A 13,130-nucleotide genomic window follows, 5' to 3' on the forward strand; every position below is an offset into this window, starting at 1 on the left:
GGTCAGCGGAGTGACATGATCTGATTTACATTCTGAAACATTACAATGGCTGCTTTGTGAAGAATATACCCAGGGTGTGTGAGAGCTGGCTGAAGACTCGAGACATGTGATAGGTGTTCTAGATTGGGGCATGAGCTTGTAATTTAGGTAATTTTTCCAAATCTATTCCAGGAGTTATTCTAGGATAGTAATTTGACAACAAAGAGGTCTCTCCTTTCAGCTCAATTTAAATTTACAAACAAGCTTTAGAAAGTGAATAGCACTGTTTATGTGAAGGATTGAATACTAATTACCAAAAACTGTTCTGCCTGGCTTTGATTCAGATAATCATCAACTAGGTACAATTTGATTTGCTGAGTCCCTTGGCCCCAGAGAGTGGGAATTTATTTCATGTAAATAAAAATAAAAAATAGGGACTGAATATGTAAAGTCTAAAACTAAAATAAATAAAATAAAATAAAATATAAAATAAAAGAAGGGGAATCGCTTATGGCTCTGGTTTTACGCACAACTTAGGAAATTCAGAAAAATGTTTTAAAATCACAGTGTAAAATGTCTGTGCTTGCCAAACTAGAAATACTACTTTGCTAAAAAGATGTGTTAAATATTGGACATACAGCCAATGACTGTAAGTGAGCTCACCTATGAATGGGATGGAAGCCAAGGAGTCGGCTGGAGGGCTGGTAGCGGAGGCCTTCCTTTCCTCAATCCTTTTTATATGGACCTCTCGGCGCGCATCGTTAGGCAGCCAGCAGGTTGTATCGGATGCGGTCTCCTGATCATTTACTGCCAAGATGTAAGACTGATGCCTTAATGGCTGCGGTGTTTGGCGTCCAGAGGGAGGTTTTTCTCTTAGGATGACAGTTTCTTTATTATCTAAAGTATCTGATTGCTGAATTTCAGCCGCTTGTAAATTTAAATCTTGGTTCCTTTGAGTGACAGGTAATTCTACTTCTGAAGTGCCAGAGTTCTCATTCACCTGAAGGGCAGGCTTACCAGAAGCTCCAGACAGACAGGGAGTTTTCCCAGCGTCCACCTGGTGATTGGGGGCACTTTCAGCTCTTAGCCGAGTCTGCTGATTCAACAGACTGTTTTGATGCAAGTGATTTACTGGTCTTTGGTCTTTGATAGAAACAAATGAGTTCTGGCTGAATGATGGTTTTGTGACATGCACGGAAGGTGCTTTCAGAGAATTACTTCTGACTTTCACAAGAGGTGACCTGTCTTGTGCAACACCTTGAGGCAGTGACATTCCACAAGTAGTTTGAAAACTTCTGTTTGACTGCAGTGCTTTCAGATCTGGTGGAATTTTTATAAACTGAGATACAGATCCCAGTCCTCTGCCAGTCGTTCGCCTATGATCAGAATTAACGACACTCGGAGCCACAGTAAAATTGGAACCTCGGAAAGATTTATGGACTTCTTGTGGTCTAGGTCTTTCATAAATACCTCGTCTATCGTCCTGCTCAGTAAACCCACTCCACTTGTAAGTCTGTTTTCGTTCTCCAGTGGAATCTGGCATTTGACTTTCAGAAGTGACATTTCCTAAGGTTTCACCTTGTCCTTCGATATAATCCCATGAACGAGTTCTGTGATTGCTAAAACTAACAGGTGGGGCTGTCAGCGCTCCTTGGGATGCGCTGCGTGGACAATACTTCATTAACACAGAGTCCTCCAGCCTCTCCTGGGACACGCTGCGCTGTCGGATCTGAGCAGACTGGGGCACTCGGTCGTGAGAGGTGCTGCGGCGTCGTACCTGCAAAGTCGTGCGGCTCGGAGCCACCTGGTTATAATCTGCTGTGCTCTGAGATGCTGCCCTCAAACTATCTAATCTTTCTTGAATTGTCCGACAACCCATGTGCAGTCGTCTGTTATCAATATACTCTTTGTAAGTTTTATAGTTTTTCCAGTCTATGTGCTGATGGGAATTTGGAGAATAATGATTAACAGACAAGGAAGGAGAATCCACTGCTTGAGATCTACTGCTTGAGAGTCCTTCTGAATGTCCACTGTAATTGCCAGATTTGAGCAAAATTCCAGAAGGTTCCAACAATCTGGAGCCCGGAGCCTGGTGAATCAGATGGGCAGAGGGAATGGATGATGGTGGTGATGTGGTTCTTGATGCTGCTTTTAAAGAGGGCTGCTCATTTGTGCCATACCTCACTTCCTCAGTTCTGTGTGAAGGAGCTGTATGGTTGTTTCTATTAGTTAACAAATCTACAACCTTCTCAGAAGGTACAAGGACAGTCCTCACACTCTCATTGCAAACACACACTGCTGTGTTTGACTTTGCAACGTCTGTTGGTGATGGAGGCACTTGTATTTCCATTCTATAGGCCCTGCCAGGTTGGGTCAGTACTGGAGTACCGGTCTGCTGTTTGCTGGAGGATGAGTCTGGAGGAGATACCTCAGCGGGCGCTGGCATGGCTGAAGGGGCAGACGGCAGCCAGGGATAGCAAACTGGTGGAGGTTCAGGGATATTGCGGGCATTGCCACTGTAGGCTTCATTGCCTTTCAGGTAGGCATCTTGAGAATATGCCTACATGGAAATGAGAAAAAAGCGTCATTAAAAATTCATTAAAAGAGCAATAAAAGTCCATTCTAACAATGCACTATTTTATTTTATGGTGCCCCACCTTGTTCCTGAATGACATTCACTAAAGCATGCATGCAAACACAACGTAAGGGTGCGCCACGAATTCAGAAAGGGCTAGCCTCTCAGAAATCAAATAAATTGTAGAATGTGCAAAAAAAAAAAAAAAAAATTACAACTGCCTATTTTCTCAAAGGATCGGAAACACACCAAAAATTTTCCCCTACCAATCAGACACAGCCAGATTGCTTCTAAAATTTTCCCCATTCAAGTTTTGTGATTTTTCAGCAGTCGACAGGTTAAATGGCTGCCTAATAAATCTCAGCAAAAGAAGATTCTGATCTTTTGCCAGAATAGAGGTGAAAATATTGAAAATCTTAACCAAACACATTTCTATTTTAAGCACTACTGCTATCATAAATTAGATATCTTGATTAATGATTACCAAGTCCCAAAAAATAATCAATTTGGATAAATCAGGTCTTTCAACAGCCATGCTAAATATTTTAATAGTTAAAATGAGAAGAATAGGCATGTTTAAGAAAGTAAGCACACATATTAAAGGCATAAAAATGTGAAAATAAAGGTAATTCACCTTTCTGTATATAATTCTTATTTTTTATTTTAAGCTAATGCAACATTATATTGTACAAATTTATTTGGTCTCTTTTACTTGTTATTAGAAGATGTTTTTCTATTACTAACAGGCAGGCATGCAGCTCAAATTATTTTTTATCAACTCTTTGTAAAATTATCTAGCAATATTTTTTAAGACTTAAAGAAAACTGAAATTAAATACAAAGCCTACAGAACAGAGCTAATGGATGCACCTCGGGACTATTTAGCATCTGAGACAGTTAGGTGTGGTATCCATATCACACATCCTCCCCTAATCAAAGCAAGCTGAATTCAAGACTATCATCACACCCTGTCTTTGCATTAGAGAACTTGCAAAGCTTAAGCGCAGCCACAAACATAACATCACAGCAAAGTACTAAGGAGAGAGAGAGGGTGAGATACTTAAAAAATACAGATGCAGGTAAATATCATGTTTTAACACCAGTTACACACAGGATACAAAAAAAACCCCACAGACAATAAAAAATAAAGAAAACCATTTTCACAAACACATTCTGCAAATTAGTAAGATTAACACTATGGAGGGATTTCTCTAAGCAAACTTACAGTTTTAATAGATTGGCTTATTACAAATCTCTACCAAACATGACTTAACAAGCAAGGAAATGGCTTCTGTGCATTTCTTACCAGAGCTGTGACATCCTTTGTAAACTGTAGCTAGCAGAAAATAGGAAAACATAGTAGAAGCTGCTTACTGATATAAAGACAGAATCATGTTGTCACATTGATGCTGGAAACAGCAAGCTAAAAATACATCTATACTGATTTCTCCGGAAGGTACCAAGAGAGGTAAAGGGCAGTGAAGCATAAAGAATAACTTCAGCATCCTTCTGAGCATCTTTTTCTCAGGCGTTTATCTGGTTCTCATTTGATTTGTCTAGCATTCTTAAAAGCAAAATACGTCTGGTGACATGCATTCCTAACGGATATTTTCTTCGATATGCACTGCTGTCTGACAGTGTGCTACAAAGCTTCCCTTCCACAGGAGCAACATTGATGTCTCTCATTTCCCCTGAGCTTCTTCCATCTCTGCTTCCAGATGACGAAACGAATGCTCTATTATGCATTTAAAATAGTACAACCTCCTCCTTCCCCTGCAAATCACAGCATAACCACAAGCAGTCGGCTGACTGCAGCTGCCTTTACACTCTGATTTGGAAAAAAAGAATGACTTTTATTAAATAGGTTTCACTCAGAAATGAAGATCTTTCAACACTGCACCTTTTGCCCTGTTTTATTATGGAAATAACTACTGAATAGACAAAAATTTTACTTCCAGGGTAATCCTTTTTATAATGAATATTCTAAAACATGAATTTGACTGCAGTGAGAAAGTAAAGCTAAGTAGATTAAAGAAAACATGCAAGCCATCATATTTTTAATGCATGAATACAGTCAATGAAAACATACATTCTGGATATGTGTGCTAACGTAATGAACCTATCTTTTTACTGCTGATTATATTCACACCAATACTATGCCATGAAAGGAAAGCTGTGGCTGGATGAGTGAACTCTCTGAAACAGTGTTTGCCACAGTGTGTTTGTGCAATTTTGTTAGGTATGACCTGAAAGGGGGTGGTGGGGAGTGTTCTCTGTGGTCAATGATGTAGGGAAAGGTTGATTGGTAAGTTTCTTGACTTCTCAAGACCTCTACTACGTTAATGTACAATGTAAAACTTGAAAGAGAAATTACAAACTTCTTTGGCCATGGAACCCATTTTTTCTAGGGTTTTTAACATAATTTGAATTTCTGCTAGAAAATGCTGTTCTAGAACTAATAATTTAAAGATACCTCCTTTATTCAAATTTGGGGAGGAATATTATCTTTTAATAAGAGAAGTGTATGACTGGTATTACCAAATAGTTGAAAAAATTATTTGGCATACTTTAGACATTGCTAAGATTCCTATATAACAACGCTAAGCATGAAATAATCTATATTTGTGGGTCCCCATTTCTAGGTAAAGTTAAATACATCCAAATGGGCCATGAATTAACAGAGGACTGAGTAAAGAGAATGTCTTACACCCAGAACTAATGTCTAATGTAAGCAGACATAGTTGCAATTAATAAAATATAATTCATTCAAGAGCATATTCTCTCAGTTCATAAACACTAAAAAACCTTGTTTATCTATCTATCTGTCTATCTATCTATCTATCTATCTATCTATCTATCTATCTATCTATCTATCTATCATCTCTCATCTATCTATCTCTCATCTATCTATCTATCATCTATCAATCTATTTAAAAGTTCTTCATTCTCATAAAGTTTGGCAACCAATACCATTCAATTAATATCCCAGGGGAAATTAGCAGTGCCCTAAGGCCACTAAAGATTAGTATGTGTTCTAAGTGGGTCATGGACATACCTGGGAATAACGGGAAACTTCTATAGTTATTCTGAGAGGTACAGTACAGACACAAATTGGCTTCAAATAAACTTAGGGAAGTAAATTAGGAATAGACCTATGCATTTTAAGCAATCCTCTTCTCCCATGATGCCTTTAAGTGCTCCACCAGAAAAAAAACACCTACTACGGAATACTTGAGACTCCTTCAAGAAGGAGTGTTCATCAGGGCTTGGGCAAATACTGGGTGGATCATCTGGAATGAATTACAATATGCAACTCATTGAGGTGAACATGGAACACATTTATAAGGTTTTATATTCTGGGAACAGAACTGAAAACTCTGTACCTTGCTCATAGCCATGACTGTGGAACACTTTCCCTTGAGAGCTTGGTCAAAAAGTGCCAGATCTTTCATTGAGATGTCATGGTCTAACATTATCAATGTTTTAATAATTAAAAATGTATTATTTAATATTAGCAATTTGGATCCTTATTACATGTATAGTGCCTAACAGTAACTAAATAATCCTAAAATAATCTTTCAGTTCAGTTTTAGGGGAGTTGCATCAAAATCACTATTACCATATCTATGGTACTTATGCTATCTGGTAAATGGTAAAAACAAACAACAAAACCCCTGCAGAATACATAAGCTGGTAAGAGTAAAATTCCTGCCTATCATTTCACTTCAACAGGCTGACATATTAATTTAATGCTATTACCTATGACAAAAGCAAAAATAACCACGTGTCTATATCTGTGCAGTAAAATACAGGCCAACACCATGCCACAGTGAGGTGTGGGAGAAGGAGATGGTGTGGATATTTTATACCTTTTAAATTATTTGAAACTTTTCTAATAAGCATGTATTATTCTTACATTATGTAAAAATAGATTTTTAAAAGAACAAGTAACTGCTACAAACTTGCCAAATGTGAAAGACTCCCTCCAGAATTTTACTCCTGTTTCTCACTCTAGGCAGGACCATCTAGATCCACTTGACCAATGGATATCTTATTTTAGGTAGAATATGCTACTGATTATAAAACATATTAAATGATTATTTTGAAAGTATTTCTTTTCTTTCAATTACAGTTTACATTCATTGTTATTTTGTATTAGTTTCAGGGGTACAGCATAGTGGTTAGACACTCGTAAACTGCACAAAGTGTTCCTCCTGCTATTTCCAGTACCTACATAGTTCAAACAAACCTAAAGAAAAACGTAGGTGAAATTACATTTTTCAGTTTATATCACATCTTCATACAGTGGCAAACAGAGCACTGGACTCAGAGCCCAGAGATGTAAGAATAATAGCTCTGAACTAACTAGCAGCGTGACGGTGGTAAGCCACCCTAGCTCCTCATCAGTACCCAATAGCAGCATAAGACTGTGGTTTAGGTTAGAGGTCAAGCTTTTGTTTCTGACCAGCCGAGGCTCAAATCCTAGCACCATCACTTTCTGCCCTGTTACACTAGAAAAAGTGTTTCACATTGCTGTGTTTAACCCAGACCCAGCACCAAGTAGGCTCAAAACGCCCAGGTCAAACATCGGACATACCCGAGAATCTCCACAGCTATCAGATCTGATCAGCCTAAAATTTGAGTCCACTGAGCCAAATGCTTAACAAAATATATTGAGGCATCCACTGAAAAGAACACTGAGACTGAGTTCTCCTATCATCAGTCTACTCAAGAAAGTGTCTTATCCAGCTGGCAGCACTGTGTAGATCATTTGATGGGCAGTGGCTACTTCATTCATGCACAGATTTGAAGAAGGTAATGAAACCACTTTGTTTTTCTTGAAAATGAAACAGGAAATGACTTTTATTTTATAATAATACCTTATAAATATGAACCTAAGATATCACAGTCTAAAATATCATTATAAAATACTATCAAAGTGAGTAACATGAATGTAATAGTATTTGTACTGTTAATCTAGAAAACATATGTTGGTTTAAAAAATGAGGCTGCCAGTACAGGAGTACTATGACCAGCACTCATTAATAACATAATGGATTATTCCTAATTTTACTTCATGTGTTTCAACATTCTATCACTGTTATCTGTAAATTATGAAATTTATTATTATACACCTGTCCTTATGTGAATCAAGTTTTAAACCAAACCACTTCTTCTGTCACCTTTCAAGTATAAGTTGGGCACCCCTAGACCAGTGTGGTCCATATATCACTTCAAGAACAAAATTCTTGCCATTGCCCAAGCAAACATATACAAATTATGATAGGCTTTCTTCCCTCGGGTAAATAACTTTTACAGTGGCTGTAAAAATGTTCAAGCTTACTGTTTCTTTACAATAAATATTCAGCCTCACAGGGACAAATACATCTTTAAAGCATCTATTTTGGGTATCAGATTTAAGACCAACATAAATACTTCTGAAGGCCCCTTACAGAACTTTTTATCTCTAGAATCTGTTAGAAGTATTTGGACATGCAGCTTTTTAAATCCCAGGTTTTTGTGTGTGTTGTATAATAGCTTTCAAAAATGACACTTGTAGACATTCCAGTTAAAAACATTTATGCAGAAAAGAAGTTGCCGTGTCCTAACGCCCTTTATGGAACAATGCATAGTGTGCATTAATTATATACACTCCTTCAATTTCCTAGAGAATTTTAGTACATCCAAATGTGAATAAAGGCTGGGTTTTAAAGTGAGGTTTTCTTTTATTATGGTGGGTATCTGCTTTTAATTTCCTATAATTCAAATATTCCAAATAACATGTTTTAAAAATGAATTTTCTGTTACAATATACTAGAACCCTTTAGTGATGAACCTTGAAGATCTGTATACTCATGTCACTCTAGTGAACCAATTTTTCCCTTTGTTTGCAACCCTTTGTATTTTACCTTTATTTTAAGTGTATTTATCTTAAATATAATGTAACAAGACAGACTAATTAACCTAATTTTCCACTGATTGCATCATGAGAAATTATTCCTTCCACTGCTGCTGCTCTTCGTCAGCCACACAGCAGGTGGGGGGAGGGGGGGTAATCCCATTTGCTTCCTTCCCTGGGCGTTTAGGACAATGCCAGCCATTCTGTGCAATGTGCACTGTTCAAAACCACATCCAACCAGTGCCTTCACTTTGGCAAGGAAAGGGAGATGAGAAACCAGTTCTGTTTTGGGAGTGCATTCTGTCTTTGAGGCATTAGACTGCAAGGAGGATTCAAGGTAAAGCCTTCCCTACCATCTGTCTATCATCTCCCAGTCCTCTGTTGAAGGGGAGCACTAGAGGAAGCCCGTATTTATTTCTTACCTAGTGACTTCCATTGCCTTCAATGGTTACGTCTGCTACCCTTTCACTCTGCAGAATCATCATGGTAGGAACTCTGCCACTAGCTCTATACGCCTAGGAAAATAACCTGGATAGTTGCACTTTCCTTGCTGAGGCCCCAACCCCAAATGAACTGTGTACTTACGATGGGTAATCTGTTATCAGTAAAAAGCCATCCCCAAATAAAATCAACATGCACTGAAAACACAAGGTTGGGCTCCATGGGTTTCAGTTAATTATATTCACGTCAGTAAGCTGAATCACTAGAATCAGCTTTAGTGACATTTTCGTAAAAACAAAAGTTTACAGAAGATTATTTAGGACTTTTGTTGAGCTAAGTTCAAACTAATGCCTTACAAATGGAAGATACTACTTCACTATGTCCATTCTCACCACAAAGATTCTGTAAGTTCCCTATTTTTCTTGAATAAGAAAACAAATCAACTATTCACTAAAAGAAATTAAAGAGAAAAAACAAACACATGAAAAAACTTCAAAGGCTACTGCCATTTCCTAGACCTAATTGCTAGCTTTGCCGTGTGACCTAAACATTTGCTCATACTGTTTTATTATACAGAACTGCAAAGTTAATTGAGGGAAAGTATTAGCTTCTTAAATAAAATTTATATATTTTATCATCTTTTTACTTTCAGCAGTATTTAAGCTTACTAAAGAAGAAAAGTATTTCATTCCATTTATTTTCTTTCTAAAAATGAGAAAAATACTTTAAACTAAATGCTGAAGTTTTCAATAATACTTTCATTTCCTCTCTAAGACCTTAATATACGTTTCCCTTAAGTTGTAGATTCATTTAATGTGAATATTACTAATAGAATGAATTGATACTGTTAAACAAAATTGCTTGCTAAGTTAATTTACAAACAGTAACACTTAACGGAAAATTAAGAAATGGCTTTCACATAAAATTCCTCATATTAGAAAAAAACGATTCTAATTCCTGGGGATATGTGTTTGTACCCTAAGGTTTGGCTTTTGGTCAAATGACTACCTAGAAAGCAACACTGGAGTAAACTCTAAGGATCTCATTCCAAATGACAACAGTAAGAAGAGTTCACTGTGGAATCAATAACACATTTTCACGTCACTTAACTGCAAAATATTGACAATGGTCTTTTTCTTTTTGTAAAATGTGGAGACTTCCAGACTCTGCTAATTGAATGAGAGAGTTTGGGTTTTTTTTCTGGAATTTTTAAAAATCAATCTACCTCCTCTTTAAAATCTTAAAGATTTTTAACACTCATGACTAAAAAACAATTCATATTTGAATAAATAGAACTTACCACTTGGAGAATGTCTTCATCTTTTGGCATAACACTAAGTTCCAATGTTGTATCACTGAAATTGAAAACATACAAATACTATTTTAGGGGAGGTGGGAATGTATAAGAAAGACATAAAGGAAAAATAGTTAAGTCAGAAGTATTTCTTAAATTGCTTCAGATTTTAAGTTTTGTTTTTTAAATCCAAAGCATTAAAATGAAATGAAGTCACTTTAAGTGACTTTAAGTATGAAAAAAAAACACTCTGACATATGTCTGAGCTATTCATAATCAGTCAAGACTTCTTTATAATTTAGAAACACTTTAATTTAGAAACAAAGTGTATTACTTATATTAAATAGTCCATCAGTATATAATTTGTTGTTATTATTTTACTTCAAGTAACAGAACAAATCATATATTAGCACATATTCTCACTATTTATCAAATTAAAACTACATTAACATAAAAATAACCCAAGAACGCTCACATGTAACGTTCTCAGCAATATTAAGCCCTCTCATTTTCAAATATTCCCTTTTGGCTTCAGAGGTGAAGAAAATCAGTTTACCATCACAACTTTTACTTACTTAATTTTTTTAATGATTTTAGAAAGAGAGGAATGGGGGAGGGGGGAGGGAGAGGTCAATTTACAATTTATTTTTTAAAACTATATAGCATTTCAACTACTGTATCTGCTTTCTTCTTTATGATTGAATTTCAAAGTCTTTACAAGGACACTCAAAGTCTCATTTTATTTTGATACTGTAGATTTCCTGTTCAGAATGATAGTTTCTCTACATTTGAAAAAGTTCAAAGGGAATTGCATTTAGATAAGGCAAGGGGAGTGGTGCTGTCCCCATCAAGTGCTTCAATATCTAACCGAACACTATCAGACAGAATTTTCCCCAATTCAATCAAGAGATTAAGAAATAAATAACAACAAAAGAAAAGAAAATCAACTAATTTACTGGTGTCTCTTTTTGATAGCTTTGAATCCTTATTTGGGGGTTCATAAATGCTAAAAGAATAGAAAATCAATAAGAACCATAGGTTCAAATAAATGTAATTAGTAAAATATGTAGGTACTTGTATTTCAATATTTAGAGTAGGTAGAAAATACATACTGATGTTTAGATAAATTCTTCTGCAAGGGTACACTGTTACATTAATACACTATAGAATCTCTATGGCTTTGTGCTGCATTTTCCATTTGCTACCAACTGCAGATAAAAGAACACAATTTTTAAAAAGAAAATAGGATCATGAAAAAAAAGTAGTTCTCTATTTTTCAAATTGCCTTACTGGTTGAAAATTAAGAATGTCATCTCATCTGAAAGATGAACTGCATCAATAACAAAAAAAATTAATGTGGATTTTGAGGAAAACAAAGATTATGTTATGGTCACTCGGAAAATACTATTTTTAAAGAAGAGATGTTAACAAATATACTATAAAAGTCCTCAAATTAGAGGCTGAAAAAATATTTTGGTATATTTACAATTACCTAAATTATTTTAAGGAGCCCTGCAGGCATGGCTCAGTGGTTGAACGTCGACCTATGAACCAGCAGGTCAGGGCATATGCCCAGGTTGTAGGCTCAATCCCCAGTAGGGGGTGTGCAGGAAGCAGCTGATCGATCAATGACTCTCTCTCATCATTGATGTTTCTATCTCTCTCTCCCTCCCCCTTCCTCTCTCTGAAATCAATAAAAACATATTTTAAAGTAATAATAATAATAAATTATTTTAAGAAAAAGAAATTTGGGGTGGCTCTCCCCATTGCCTCTGGAGAGACTTTAAATGCTTCACCATCACCAAGACTCCTCAGTACTTTAAGACCAATTAGTGTATCACTGTAAGAAACACCTAGAATTCAACACTGAAGGCTAGATTTAAGATTTGCTTTCTTTAAGAATGTCATTATATGTTAAAACAGTAAGAATACTCTGAGATCAATAAATCATGATTACATTATCTAACTGCAAAAATGACAATGTATTAGGGCATTTGTGTAAGTAACAGATTATAGCTTTAGACATGGTTAGAGGAGCTTGATAAACATCTTTGTAAAATAAAAAACTTCAATTTAATTACAGACAGGTGGGTATGGCTAACATAAAGCAATATGTAACCCAAAAGTCACTATATTTGAATCTGGGAAAAACCTCCTACAATAGTGAAAATCTAGAAATTGGACCCAATTCATGCCTACTCTTGATAGAAATTCAATATGGTAACCTCTTTGGCTTTCAATTTCTTTATTTGTAATTTAAAAATTTTTTCTAGGTGTGTGGCAGAGAGAAAGAGCGCAGAACTAAATTATCTTTGAGGTCCCATAGATAGTCACTCTACAAATATTTATATACCTTTAGAACTCAAAATTCTATCATTCTGTATAGTACAGGCAAACAAATGGATTAAAAGATAATTTCCTGCTCTCTTGGATATAACAAATGAATAAATTTGTGCCAAGAATATCATTCAATAATCTATTTAAAGATAACTTATCTTAGTAAGAGAATTTTTGTTTTTTTGTTTTTTATATATGTTTTTATTGATTTCAGAGGGAGAGGGAGAGAGAAACATCAATCAGCTGCCTCCTGCATGCCCCCTACTGGGGATCAAGCCCAAAACCTGGGTATGTGCCCTAAAACTGGGAATCAAACCACTGACCTTATGGTGCATGGGTGACAACCAACTGAGACACACCAGCCATAATTAAAAGCAATCATGTATGCATTTATTTATATATTTATTATAAACAAATTACATTTGTCACTTGAAATAAAAGTGGGAAACTTACAGAAAATCTAAAGTGTGTGCCTCTTAAGACTCTAAAGAATTTTAATCACAAATTTGATAAAACTGTGAAAGCAAAGCTACTAACTGAGCTATCCCCAGGAGTTTCTCCCCAGCAATTCTCAAGTGCATTTTCCACTTTAAGAGAAAGTTCCAC

At 36.0% G+C, this 13,130-nt stretch overlaps 1 protein-coding gene across 6 annotated transcripts in view; it reads right to left on the reverse strand.

The window, feature by feature from the left end:
* Positions 1–13,130, reverse strand: part of ARHGAP21 (Rho GTPase activating protein 21) — a 122,362-nt gene that overhangs the window by 35,047 nt on the left and 74,185 nt on the right. For 4 of the 6 annotated variants that reach the window (XM_087825525.1, XM_016224713.2, XM_016224712.2 and 1 more), the window contains 3 exons: positions 10,194–10,248; positions 3,860–3,889; positions 643–2,539 (listed from right to left, as the gene is read on the reverse strand). In XM_087825525.1, coding sequence (XP_087681651.1) covers positions 643–2,539; positions 3,860–3,889; positions 10,194–10,248 — 1,982 coding nt within the window. The remainder of the gene's footprint in view (positions 1–642; positions 2,540–3,859; positions 3,890–10,193; positions 10,249–13,130) is intronic. The other 2 variants (XM_087825547.1, XM_016224715.2) reach the window with 1 other exon arrangement.

Source organism: Miniopterus natalensis, chromosome 1, assembly GCF_054644295.1.
Source record: "Miniopterus natalensis isolate mMinNat1 chromosome 1, mMinNat1.hap1, whole genome shotgun sequence".
Classification (NCBI taxonomy): domain Eukaryota; kingdom Metazoa; phylum Chordata; class Mammalia; order Chiroptera; family Miniopteridae; genus Miniopterus; species Miniopterus natalensis.